This window comes from Balaenoptera acutorostrata, chromosome 18, assembly GCF_949987535.1.
Source record: "Balaenoptera acutorostrata chromosome 18, mBalAcu1.1, whole genome shotgun sequence".
NCBI classification, from domain to species: domain Eukaryota; kingdom Metazoa; phylum Chordata; class Mammalia; order Artiodactyla; family Balaenopteridae; genus Balaenoptera; species Balaenoptera acutorostrata.
This window is the reverse complement of record NC_080081.1, coordinates 69,323,811-69,336,105: the sequence shown is the minus strand read 5'-3', so window position 1 is coordinate 69,336,105 and position 12,295 is coordinate 69,323,811. Positions and strand designations below refer to the sequence as shown.

The 12,295-nt window shown below is 38.3% G+C and overlaps 1 protein-coding gene across 6 annotated transcripts in view; it reads left to right on the top strand.

Annotated features, from left to right (window-relative positions):
* NBEA (neurobeachin) overlaps window positions 1-12,295 on the top strand; it is a 631,767-nt gene that overhangs the window by 601,156 nt on the left and 18,316 nt on the right. For 2 of the 6 annotated variants that reach the window (XM_057532885.1, XM_057532884.1), the window contains 3 exons: window positions 6,927-6,989; window positions 7,314-7,403; window positions 10,530-10,722. In XM_057532885.1, coding sequence (XP_057388868.1) covers window positions 6,927-6,989; window positions 7,314-7,403; window positions 10,530-10,722 — 346 coding nt within the window. The remainder of the gene's footprint in view (window positions 1-6,926; window positions 6,990-7,313; window positions 7,404-10,529; window positions 10,723-12,295) is intronic. The other 4 variants (XM_057532889.1, XM_057532887.1, XM_057532888.1 and 1 more) reach the window with 2 other exon arrangements.

Genomic DNA, 12,295 nt, shown 5'->3' with positions numbered 1-12,295 from the left:
AAAATCATTCTAAGTAAGAGCTGTACACTGAGATACACACAGTACTAAGGAAGTTTTTTGAAAATCTTTCTGTGTGTTCCCAAGCTTTTATTATTTTTTTCTTGAATTTTCTGAAACTTGTCGATAATTGACTGGTAATTTGGACATAGTCTGATATTTTGCATTGTGGATAGCATAGCCTATAGTACTTTATAAAATGCCGATTTTTTGGAAAACCATTTAAAAGATTGTACAGACCAAGAGAAATGGATGAAATAGGTCATTTGACAGCCTACCTTATTAGCTTCCTCACACTGTCTCTCTCATGGCACTTAGACCTGATGGCATTTCATCTGAAAAGCAATACTTAATTACATTTGCAAAAAAAGACTAGAAGTTGTAAAGATTCTATGGGAGAAAAAATGTATCTGGGCTAAATTCACCTGCATTGAGGAAAAGAGGACATTAATCAAGTTTTTAGCTAGTGCATACCAGGGAAGGTGTAAATAGACAACTAGTCTACACAAAGGGAAGGAGAAAGCACATTTGTTCACCTAATTTCTGTCATTTAGAATATTTTGAATTTATCATTAATTTGAACATCGTTCTAAACTATGACTTAGCTGTCACCACATTTACTTTTACCTTGGCTCTGAAGTCTTTTGTATTAATAGGCATACATATAACACACATACACCACAGCATGTTCCCTTCCTTTTCTGAGAATTTAATCCCAAACTTGTATCTTTGTTCATAGAGGGGGTAGAACTTTCTTGGGAGGAAAGGTAAGAAGGGGGAAAAAGAAAAGCAATTAAGCAAGAGGTGCAGCAGGTCAAAGGAATAAGGCGTATGTCACAGCCATTGCGAACACATATGGCCCGTTTGTGCAAATTTAAAAAGCCACCCTCTTTAGAAGGATAATTACAAAAGGTGCTCCTTCCTCAGGCAATTAGGGTTGATTCTATCACTCATTTGTCCCCCAAGTGGGCACCTTTGTACATGGCATCAATGACACAGCCATACACAGTGCCCCTGACCTGTGGGGAGGATGAAAAACTAGAGAGAGCTCCTTGAGAATAAGTGAGAAAAAGGAGAGCTGAATGAAGGCGTGGGTAATTCTGTAACTTGGCAGGTGGGTCCTGGAGGATTTTTCAAAGCGAGCCTAACAAGGCTAAGGAAGGGGACAATCAGAAGGTAGGGAAGGGACAAGAGAGAAACTGTCCCTAATGGGAACTTTCCCTAGAAGGAGCTTTATATTACATATAAGCAGGTGAAACTGAGTTGTGTGTCATATATGTGTATGAAATCTGAAAATCACATGTACTGTTCACATGTGCTTATATTGTTCTCCTAAGCATAATTCAGTTCACATTTTCTTCACGTCTCTGCCTTCCCCTGCAGAATTCTGTGTTTTGGAACTTCCTCCAAGGTGTTAAAAAAATAGTCTTTTTTTTCCCTCTAATTTTATAACCTACCTATTTCTTTTCCTTTTTTTTAAATTGAAGTATAGTTGATTTATAGTGTTGTATTAGTTTCAGGTGTATAGCAAAGTGATCCAGTTATATATACATGTATTTTTTTTTTCAGATTCTTTTCCATTATAGGTTATTATAAGATACTGAATATAGTTCCCTGTGCTATACAGTAGGGCCTGTTGTTTATCTATTTTATATGTAGTAGTGTGTACCTGTTAATCCCAAACTCCAAATTTATCCCTCCCTCCCTTCACCTACCTATTTCTTGACAGATTTTAGCTGGGAGGAAAAATAAACGCTAAATACATGATGACTGCTTTAATTAAATATTCACAGAATAATTTTTATAAGAATAAGCAAGAATCGATACAACAATTAAAATTTAAATCTCTTGACTAACTTTCTCTCTGAAAAATTCCTGGTGAAGAAGTAAAGTGGTATTCTTTATATAATTATCAGACACAAATGAGTTTGACATGTAAGAGTTTCAGCATATCAGTGCCCTGAAAGTCCACATAGTCTAAATCATTGCTCTGTTTACAGCTTGACCTTTGCATTCTGCATTCACAAATGCTTACAAATACTCAAAATCAGCACAACCACTTTGGAGAACAATTTAGCAGTAAAACTAAACATTCCTACCCTATGACTCAGCAACCCCATACCTAGGTATACACCCGGCAGAAATAACTACTCACTTCCCTCGAAAGACATGTGCAAGTATTTTCTAAGCAATTTTATTCATAATAACCTGGAACTGTTAACAACCCAAATGTCCATCAACAGGAGAATTGATATATTGTGGCAGATTAATACAATGGAATACTAAATAGCAAAAAAAAAAAAAAACTATTGACACACAACAACAAGGAAGTATGTCACAGACTTTATGTTAATCCAAAAAAAAAAGGGTAGACACAAAAAAATATATTTTACGATTCCATTCATCAGAAGTTCAAGAACAGAAAAAATAGTGATGATAAACATCAAAATAGTGATCAGCTTGGCAGATGGTGAGGCGTGGGGGTAATTGGCTGGGAGGGGAAAGAGGGAATCTATGTACTCCCACGTAGCCGCTACCCAGATCAAGACATGGGACCTTCCCATTTCATTCCAAAGCCCTCTGTCTCGATCTGGGTGGTGGTTATAAGGGGGAGAAAATACACACACACACACACACACACACAGAGTCATCAACCTATACACCTAAGATTAGTGTACTTTATGAATTTGTCTTCCTTGAACCTCAAAAAAATATAAATAGATAGCAAGTTCAACAATCGCAAAGGCCTAATGTTATTATTTAAGTATAAGCAGATCCATATTTTCATGTTATCCCACCAAAGAGTTGTCCACCAATGAATACATAGTCTTTCCTTTTATAAATCAGCAAAGGTTTTGTCAGTCACATGTTTTAAAATCTAGTGTTTAAAGCCTATTACTTATGTTAGATTTGTATGAAATATGTAAGACTCATAATATCGTTGACTGTTATATGTAAAAAGTTACTGTAACTTGTTGATTCTAAGATGTACATCATTGTTGTATCTCAAAATCCAAATCACAGTGTGTCTTACCTTCAACGGTGCATCATCGTTTAATTGGCATCATTTTGTTCTTCCTCATCGTATATAAAATAATGATGCTTCAATAATGGATAACATCTTAGACTCAATGAAGCGAGTTAGGTTTACAGACTTATTTCCCAAGGTTTACAACTCATGAGCTCCCACATACAATGTTAGTTCATCCTTTCTTCACTGGAAAGTGCAACAGATACATAAAGCAATAGATTTCTTGTAACTCAAACTAAAGTTTTGGTATTAGATTTTTAAAGGATTCACAAATGCTGATGTCTATAGAGGTCAGACAGGGAATAAACTAGTGAAGCTGGCCAGATGGCAGTGCATGCATGGGTCACATGAGTGGTGGGTGTTAAAAAAGAGTCTGTGCTTCTGACGAGTGTTGCCATGAAGGAATGCTAATGAGGTAATGTCAGATCTTCTGATTTTTTCTGAGAGAAGCCAGAAAATCCAAATTACTGTATGAAATTTCCTAACCTATAAATGTTGGCTCAAATAGAAACCATGTCTGTGAGCTGAATCTAGCCCATGGGATGCCATTGTGTGACATCTGGCTGAATGTAAGCCCCTATGTCATCCTGGCTAGAATGTAACCTCTACAAGAGCAGGAATCTCTATCTGTTTTGTTTGATGAGTATCAGAGATCTGTAGAAGGGTACCGGGTACTAGTAGATACTCAATAAATATATGTTTTATGAATAACATTAAGTCTCTCTGACTCATGCAGAACAATATATAGAGAAATAGAAATATGTAGAATTTTCTAAGATACCATTTCTTAATATAGAAATTATTAAATTTAATATTTAAATTATTAAATGGATACTATAGAAAGAATCCACCTTATAATTAACTGTAAGTAGTCGTTTAGGATTTTTTACTTGATATATTTGGAAAAATTGTATTAATGGAAAAATTCCATTATATGACAAAAAATTCCATATAGCAAAAACTCATTTTATGGTGTTATCCAGCTAATTTCTACTTAACCTTCAAACCTTAGCTCATGTTCTTTTTCTGGAAGTCCCTTTCCTAACAGTCCTGCTCTTCCCCCCCCCCCCATTCTCCACCTGAGTTTCAGTCCATTACTCCTCCGGGCTCCCTGGCCCTCTGGGCTGGCCTCCCCCATGGTCCTACCTACCATGTGCCCTGATGTCCTCATCTCATGTCCTTATGGGCTGAAAACTTCCGGAGGGCAGTCTGCTGTCTGATTTTATATCCCTTGGTGTGAAGTAAATATTCAACAAATGTCCGTTAACTGAATTGTTTTTGTGGTATTGAATTGCAAGAGTAAAGAACTCTGAAGTTTTCTCTGCTACTGTGCTTTTCTCTTTTCAGGCTACGTTTCAGTTTTGCCCAAATGCCCTACCATTTCCCCACTTCTGTATTCAAACATTTTTTGACTCTGTAGGATGAAATCACAGCCCTGACCTGCAGAGATTCACAGTCTGAGCAAACAGACACACGTAAGGAATTATGTGTTGAAGTCCATGATAAAGGGGAAAATATGCTGTGAGAATATGGAGGCCATTGATTATGATTTAGGAAGGATTTCTGGGAAGGATTTAGAACGCTGCCCAAGGTTAGCATGAAAGGAGGCATTTTCTCCTCCATCATAACAACTACTCAGTTGCTGTGCATCATAGGTTGCAGCATGCCTGTGTATATCTCTGGGCACGCGCCCATACAAAGTACCTCCCTTTTTTTTAAATTTCTAAAAGGATTTAATATGTTTAAAGAAATGAAATAGACAATCAAAAATATGAGCTGGTGACAGAGAGATGAAGCCATAAAAATTTATCAGTTTTTTTTTCCTTTTCTGCTCTACAGTAGTTTTATTCGTATCTCTGTTCAAAGCCCAACCTCACCATGGAAAACAATATTTTTCTCCTTGTCAGCATCACTTTTTTAAAAAATCAAAATCTTCAAACATATACAAAAGTAGAGAGAATAATATAACAAATAATAATATAACAAATATCCATTTGCCCAATAACAATAGTCAACAGTAGTACCTCCCTTCTTGATGAAAAAGAAGACACTGATGACTTCCTAAAGGTGGGGGAGCACAGAAAGCATATGACAGGGGGAGCCAGTCAGGAAAGTCAGTAGGTGCTCACTTCCCATTCAAATATTTTAATAGACTTAGGGGAGATAGCATGCTTTTTCAAGATCGGAAAGACCTGTGCAATTTAAAATCAGAGGGCAAGGAATTATTAGAAAGCAGGACTACACAATAGCTGAAAGATAAATACTGGAATAAGAACCTTTAGGTAGATCACAGGAAGAGGGATTCAGTTTAGTCTTAAAATAAATAAATGTTGAATGTTGGGAATCGATTGTCTTAATGCAAGGGTGAGATTGACCACAACTTGAAATTTACCCTGATGCCATTTGAGAGCCATTTAAGATATGTATGTGTGTGTGTATTGTGCCTCAGTCCAAAAGGATCAGAGGCAGGACCTACTGAAGAGAACCGTACAGAAGATTTCTGGAAATTAAATCTGTTTCAGAACATTTTCTAATGTAATTTTGATATTTCCCTTCCAGAAAAAAAAGTCAAGCAAGACATGTTTGTTGATTCATTCTTTCTGTGAGCGTTTAAAGGCTACCTACTAAATGCAAGGCACTGATCTAGAGATTTAAATGTGTTTGATTTTACTTCTTTCTCCCTACCCCCAACCTGGTCCTCTATCTGGAGGAGGAAAAACACAAGCAATGGTATCTATTGCTAGAGAGATTTAGTTCATGATACATTAAGCTAGGTATTGGACATTTTCTAACTAGGGCAGCTTTAACAATACAATGAGTACTTTTTTTGATTTTCAAATAATTCTCAAGAGTTTATTGTTCAGAATGTGAACCTAACCAGAAATGGTCTCTCCCCCCTTTCTAATCATAAATCTTGCATTGGGGAGATAAAGTATGATGGTATCTATGTGAGTACAATTTAGTGAAATAGTCACACTTCACATATGAGTGGACACATGCAAATAAATGTATACATTAAAACTGGACAGCACGTAAAGAGATTTAATAACTCGTCCTGTTGCCTCTGCAAGTAAAAGAACCAAAACTCCATTTATGCAATTGCTAAAATATGGCAGATAATGATGCATTCATGTTTAATATTGCTAATAAATTTGAAAATTCACATTTTTATTGATAAACATTTTCTTGAAATGCAGTCTAGGAGGACAGATTATTAAATTTAAAGACTTTATAAATGAGAATTGTAGATAGTGACGGGATTAGTAGCAGTGCCGTGTCGAGAGCCACCTACCACCTTACCTGACTCCCAAGCACTCAGCAATGACTTTCGAATTTTACTTTTATGTGCAACCACAGTGCACACAATTTTAGGGGGAAAATTAGCATGGTAACAGAGTAATAATCATAGTAAATATTGTGCTTCTCCTTGTTGACTTAAATTACATACTCACAATATTTCAGAAAAATATTTCTGTTAGTCTAGCTTAATATATTGAAATTTTCCCCTGTAGAATTTATGTATAGAAGAAATACTTAAATCTCTTATAAGAGTATCTCTTTAACATACACACAAAAAAGGCATATTTTACACTCCAGACAGTCTGAGATCTAGAATTATTTTTATCTATTGGAAGTCACAAAATCTCATTAATATTTCCATCTGCATAGGTTTTAATGACATATTGCATAGGTCAGGATGCCCCAAGAATTATTTCCTCTTTGGGTTAGTTCTTTCTAAATTTTTTGTAGTGAAAGTCTTGCCATATTTGATTATTATACAAAAGTCTTAATGTTCTTTCTACTGATCGCCCTCTGAATTGGTTAGAACACATGATTATTTGATTTTATTTTGTATCCTTAGTGGACTGTATGTCTCATTCTTTTTTTTCCCATTAAGATTCCAGAAGCTTATTTCATTAGAGATCCCCATACATTCCTTCTTACAAAGGACTTTATTAAGGTATATGTGTTGTATTTAGTGTTCAGAGTGTTCTTTGGTCTCTAGCTGCATGCATGCACTCACAGGGTAACATTTCCACATTTAACCCCTGCTTCTAAATAAGAATAGTGACTTGGTTAATGGAAGCATGTTTGGAAGGAGAAGCAAAGCTTGTCTACAAAATACTAACACTTGGATGATTTTGCACCCTGGGAGAAGAGCACCCGGTGAATTTTCTGGACTCTTTTCATGGCTGACTTGGGATACACTTGCATTGTCAAAGAGTGTGTTGACCTCTCTCGTTGATGCATATTGATTATGACAATTACTCTCCTTCCCCTGCAGGCCATGGAGGCACAGATACAGAACTTTGGACAAACGCCATCTCAGTTGCTTATTGAGCCACATCCACCTCGGAGCTCTGCCATGCACCTGGTAAGACATAGCAGCTTGCGGAACATTCTGGACCTGAGTATAGATCAAATAAAATAGTGATTTTTAGCAGCATTTTAAAAGGCTCCTCACTTTATTGGCTAACTCTTCAGCCTCAGTATATACTGATTACCCGAGGGAGAAACAGAGAAAGGAGTAGAGTTCTTACCTTTAAGTTTGGCTTCAACTAGCCCAATTTTGGATTCACAAAAATAGCCATCCTCTCTGACTATATATGCATCTACGTAAACTCCTTTGTACACATGCAGCCTTACAGACACGCACCAGCACCAAAATTAGATTACATTTACAAATTAGAATGGAAATATAATATAAACACAATAGGATGCTGCCCAATTTAATCTTTTTGGGCAAGGTGGGGTAGGGGAAGTAGTTCATCTTAAGAAAAGGAAAGAAATATAATTTACAGCCACTTCAGGGAGGCTGTAGAGAAGAGGGGTTAAGAATAAGGGCCTCAGGGCTTCCCTGGTGGCGCAGTGGTTGAGAGTCTGCCTGCCAATGCAGGGGACACGGGTTCGAGCCCTGGTCTGGGAGGATCCCACATGCCGCGGAGCGACTGGGCCCGTGAGCCACAATTGCTGAGCCTGCGTGTCTGGAGCCTGTGCTCCGCAACAGAGGCCGCAATAGTGAGAGGCCCGCGCACCGCGATGAAGAGTGGCCCCCGCTTGCCGCAACAAGAGAAGGCCCTCGCACAGAAACGAGGACCCAGCGCAGCCATAAATAAATAAATAAATAAATAAATAAATAAATAAATAAAATAGGGCAGGAATTCTTGACCCAGTGTTGCACCTTTGCCTTATCCTGAATGCCTTTAAAAAAAAAAAAAAAAGAATAAGGGCCTCAGAGCCAGACTTGTGTCAAACACCGTCTCTTGCCACGAACTAATGAATGAATTGGGCAAGGTATTTAAGCTCTCTGTTTACACTTCAGCATCTGTAACTGGGGGTAAAAATAGTACCAACCCTGAAAACGTAATGACTCAATACTGAATATTGCACTTAGACCAGCCCCTGGCATACAAGTGCTCGGTCAATAGTAGTTAAAATGTGTCAGCAGCCACACCAGCTACTTACATTAAAAGGTTTATTCTCATTTTTCAAAGGAAAAGGTAATATTCTTTTCATTTTAATCTGAATTTTAAAAATCAGTTTTCATAACAAAACAGTCCTTTTTTTCAGTTTTTAGCAAATGGTGAACATTTCCCTCTTTTTTTTTTTTTAATTTATTTTATATTTATTTTTGGCTGTGTTGGGTCTTCGTTTCTGTGCGAGGGCTTTCTCCAGTTGCGGCAAGCGGGGGCCACTCTTCATCGCGGTGCGCGGGCCTCTCACTGTCGCGGCCTCTCTCGTTGCGGAGCACAGGCTCCAGACGCGCAGGCTCAGTAGTTGTGGCTCACGGGCCCAGTTGCTCCACGGCATGTGGGATCTTCCCAGACCAGGGCTCGAACCCATGTGCCCTGCATTGGCAGGCAGATTCTCAACCACCGCGCCACCAGGGAAGCCCAACATTTCCCTCTTTATCTAATTTGAAGAAGGTAAAAATTTTTCCAAGAAGCTACTTTAGAATTTACTTTTTAACTGTGATTTTCCACTAAGTTTTTACTGAAAAAAAAAAGAAAAATGTTTGAAGGTAAAAATGTGTTTGCAACATGAATTACAGTTCATCAGTGTTTCTAGACAGTTATCAAGGCACCAGACACCCTAGTATTGGAATAAAATGCTCCTGAACATTGTCCGTAATATGTGTGTAAACAAATGTATCAGTTGTTATTTCATGACGGAAGTATTGTCCTCACCTTTCATTTATTCTATCAGTTACTTAACAAGTTAGTATTGAGCCCCTTCTGTGTGCCAGGCACGACCTTAAGCACTGGCGACACAGAGGTAATACATCCTCTACACCTTCAAGGAATTGATAGTTGAACACCTACTGAAACACATAAATGAATGTGTGTGTTTGAAAACGTTTCTTTTCCTCTACAATAACTCGTTTCAGCCCCCTTGATTAGTCACCAATGAACTCTGCTGCTTGAAGTGGGTCCTCGCGTGCAGCCAAGCAAAGAGGCTTTCACCACGTGCGCTGCTCCCATCCAAACACCCAGACACAGTGTAGACGCGGAGCCTCCAGACCTGAGATGAAGCGTTTTTAATAAACTGTCCAAGAGAATATCTCTCACACTTTATTTTATGAAATGCTTTGGCAGAAGAGTTGTATTCCCCTGTTAGTTTTCTCTGTTTAATAATGATAATAAAAATATTTATCCTGGAGAAATGCCCAGTCAGAACTCATTACTTTCCTAGCGGAAATTGTTAGAGACTAAATTGGCATGGAACTGTTTATAAAGAAAATAAGCTTTTTAAGTTTGTGTAGCAGAGGATTCATATATATGTGTATATATAATAGTGAACAATTACAAAACATGCATGAAAGCTAAATAATGGTTATTTCCAGCATCCCTATTTTGTGTCTTTTATGTAATAATGTTTATAGTATTTTATAGTACTAAATAGTAGTTCTTATAGTGTCTACTTTCTATCAAGTCAGATGCTAGATGATTGAGAAACAAAGATTAAAAAAAAAGAAGAGAGTGTTATCCCTCAGGAAGCTCACCATCCAGCAGGGGAAGGAGACCGTAGTCATCAGAGCCGCAGCAGAAATGCACACACAGCGCTGACAAGGGAGGCTGTGATATTTTAATTATTTAGACTGTAGCCATGACCCCAGATCAACCAGGTAAAAAATGAAAGAATCAGTTCACTGCATATTTCATGTAAACAGTGTCAGTAACTGACTTGACTGATTTTTCCACCAAACTGATGTTGTAACTGCACTGAATAATTACGCTCCGTCATGTGGACGTATCTCCAACTCCTCATATCGTCTGGCGGTACCTAAATTGCGGCTGGTCTTTACTAATCGGGTGTCCTCTCAGCGACTTCGCAGAGTCCCTGCTCGCTTCTCTGTGCCACCCTCTCAGACCAGAGTGCCGACTGCTCGGCTCTTGGTTTGTGCTCTTGCTAGCCTGTTTTAATTTCATTCTCCCCCGAGCTTTCACTAACTGTGTCATTCCTTTTGTTTTCTTTGCTCTCTTCCCTTTCTATTCAACAGTGTTTCCTTCCACAGAGTCCACTCATGTTTAAAGATCAGATGCAGCAGGATGTGATCATGGTGCTGAAGTTTCCATCAAATTCTCCAGTAACGCACGTGGCAGCCAACACGCTCCCCCACCTGACCATCCCTGCGGTGGTGACCGTGACCTGCAGCAGACTGTTTGCAGTGAACCGATGGCACAACACAGTGGGTACGTGTACCTGAGGAAGCCCCTTACTAATGGGTTCTTAGAAGCCGCACTCCAGGTAGGGTAGGGTAGGCGTGCTGCGGGCTAGCAAGGGCGCCAGATGAGCTGCAGAAAGCGGCAGAGTGCATAATTGCCGAACCTAACTGATTAACTCTTGTCTGTCTTATTCACTGCTGCTGTCTTTTAGTGCTGCACAGAATGTTTGGCTAATGGTTAAGGATCCAATAAGTATGTGACAAATTGAAGCAGTCCTACAGATAATTCAGGTCCTCCCACCCTGCCCCCCCCCAGGGGAAAAAAAAACCCACACTTTTATCCCATATTAAACAAAAGTGATTTTGAATCTAGATTTTCTAGATGATGGTTTCCAATCCTCTTTCTTCCACTTCATTAATTCGTTTAGGAAATATCTGAATGACCGCTTTGTGTCAGTGGTCCTGGGCACTGGGAGTACAACAGTGAACAAGACGAACAGCATGGCTCTCTCTGTGGAGCTTAGAGTCTTTGAGAAAAGACAAAATCTAAATTGTTCAGTGCTTTCACGTGTGTTTTCTCCAAACTCATTCCTGAAGTTTCCAGCCAGTATATCTTGAAGTGATAGAATTCTGTCATAAAAGTTATACATATTGATACTTATCTAGCCAGGACAGGAATGGATGTGACTAATTGATTTAGCTGGCCCAGTTCATCACTTAAGATCTCCTTGGAAGCCCAAGGATTCCCATGTCTCTAAGACTGAATGATGAGCCACGCCAAATTCACCTGAATCTTTCTATTCTACTGACTTCTGCATCACTCTGAAAAACCAAACGACTTTTAGCTTAATCTCCTAAGAGTTTCTAAATGCCCCTATTTTATGGTTATTGGCGATATTTTCAACATGAGGTAGAACGACTTCCATTCAATCAGAAATATGCAGCAGACATCTTTTAAAAATAGGACTTTATTCACGGGAGTCTTAGCCTCTAGAAATGTTTTGCATTGAAAGAAAGCTATAAAGAATTGATCTTTTCTTTAGAATTGTTTAAAAGTTTTATATGTTATATAACCACATGTAAAAAATTATGACTAATGAATTCAGTCAAGCTCCAAATATTAATCCTCTGAAAGTAGCTTTTAGGTTAAGATTTTAGGTGTGGCTCAATTTTGTACCTTCAGTTGACTTGTCACCTGTTGAAAGAAGGCCCACTTAGATGGGAGCCCCATCTTCCTCTCTGCCTTGACCCAGGTGGGCCTGTGCCCATACCCATCCCTACCTGTAGGCATGACCTTTTCTTAGATTTCAGCTCTCTGATGGGTTCAAGAAATTTTGTAATCTTCTACTTTATCCAGCTTTTTCTTCTTGTTAGGATAACACTCTTCCCAGCTTTCTCCATCTTAAGTGGAGACTAGCAGTCCCCGCTGTGATGATTTTTTTAAGAGTGTCTACAAAAACATGTAGTGTGACTGAATCATTCTTGCAGTAATTTACCAAATAATTTTTAAGCAAATATATATATTGTATAATCATTATAAAACACTGCTTATTAGGAAATTCCTCCTTTCTGAGAATTTTATGGTCATTTTCTCTTTTAAT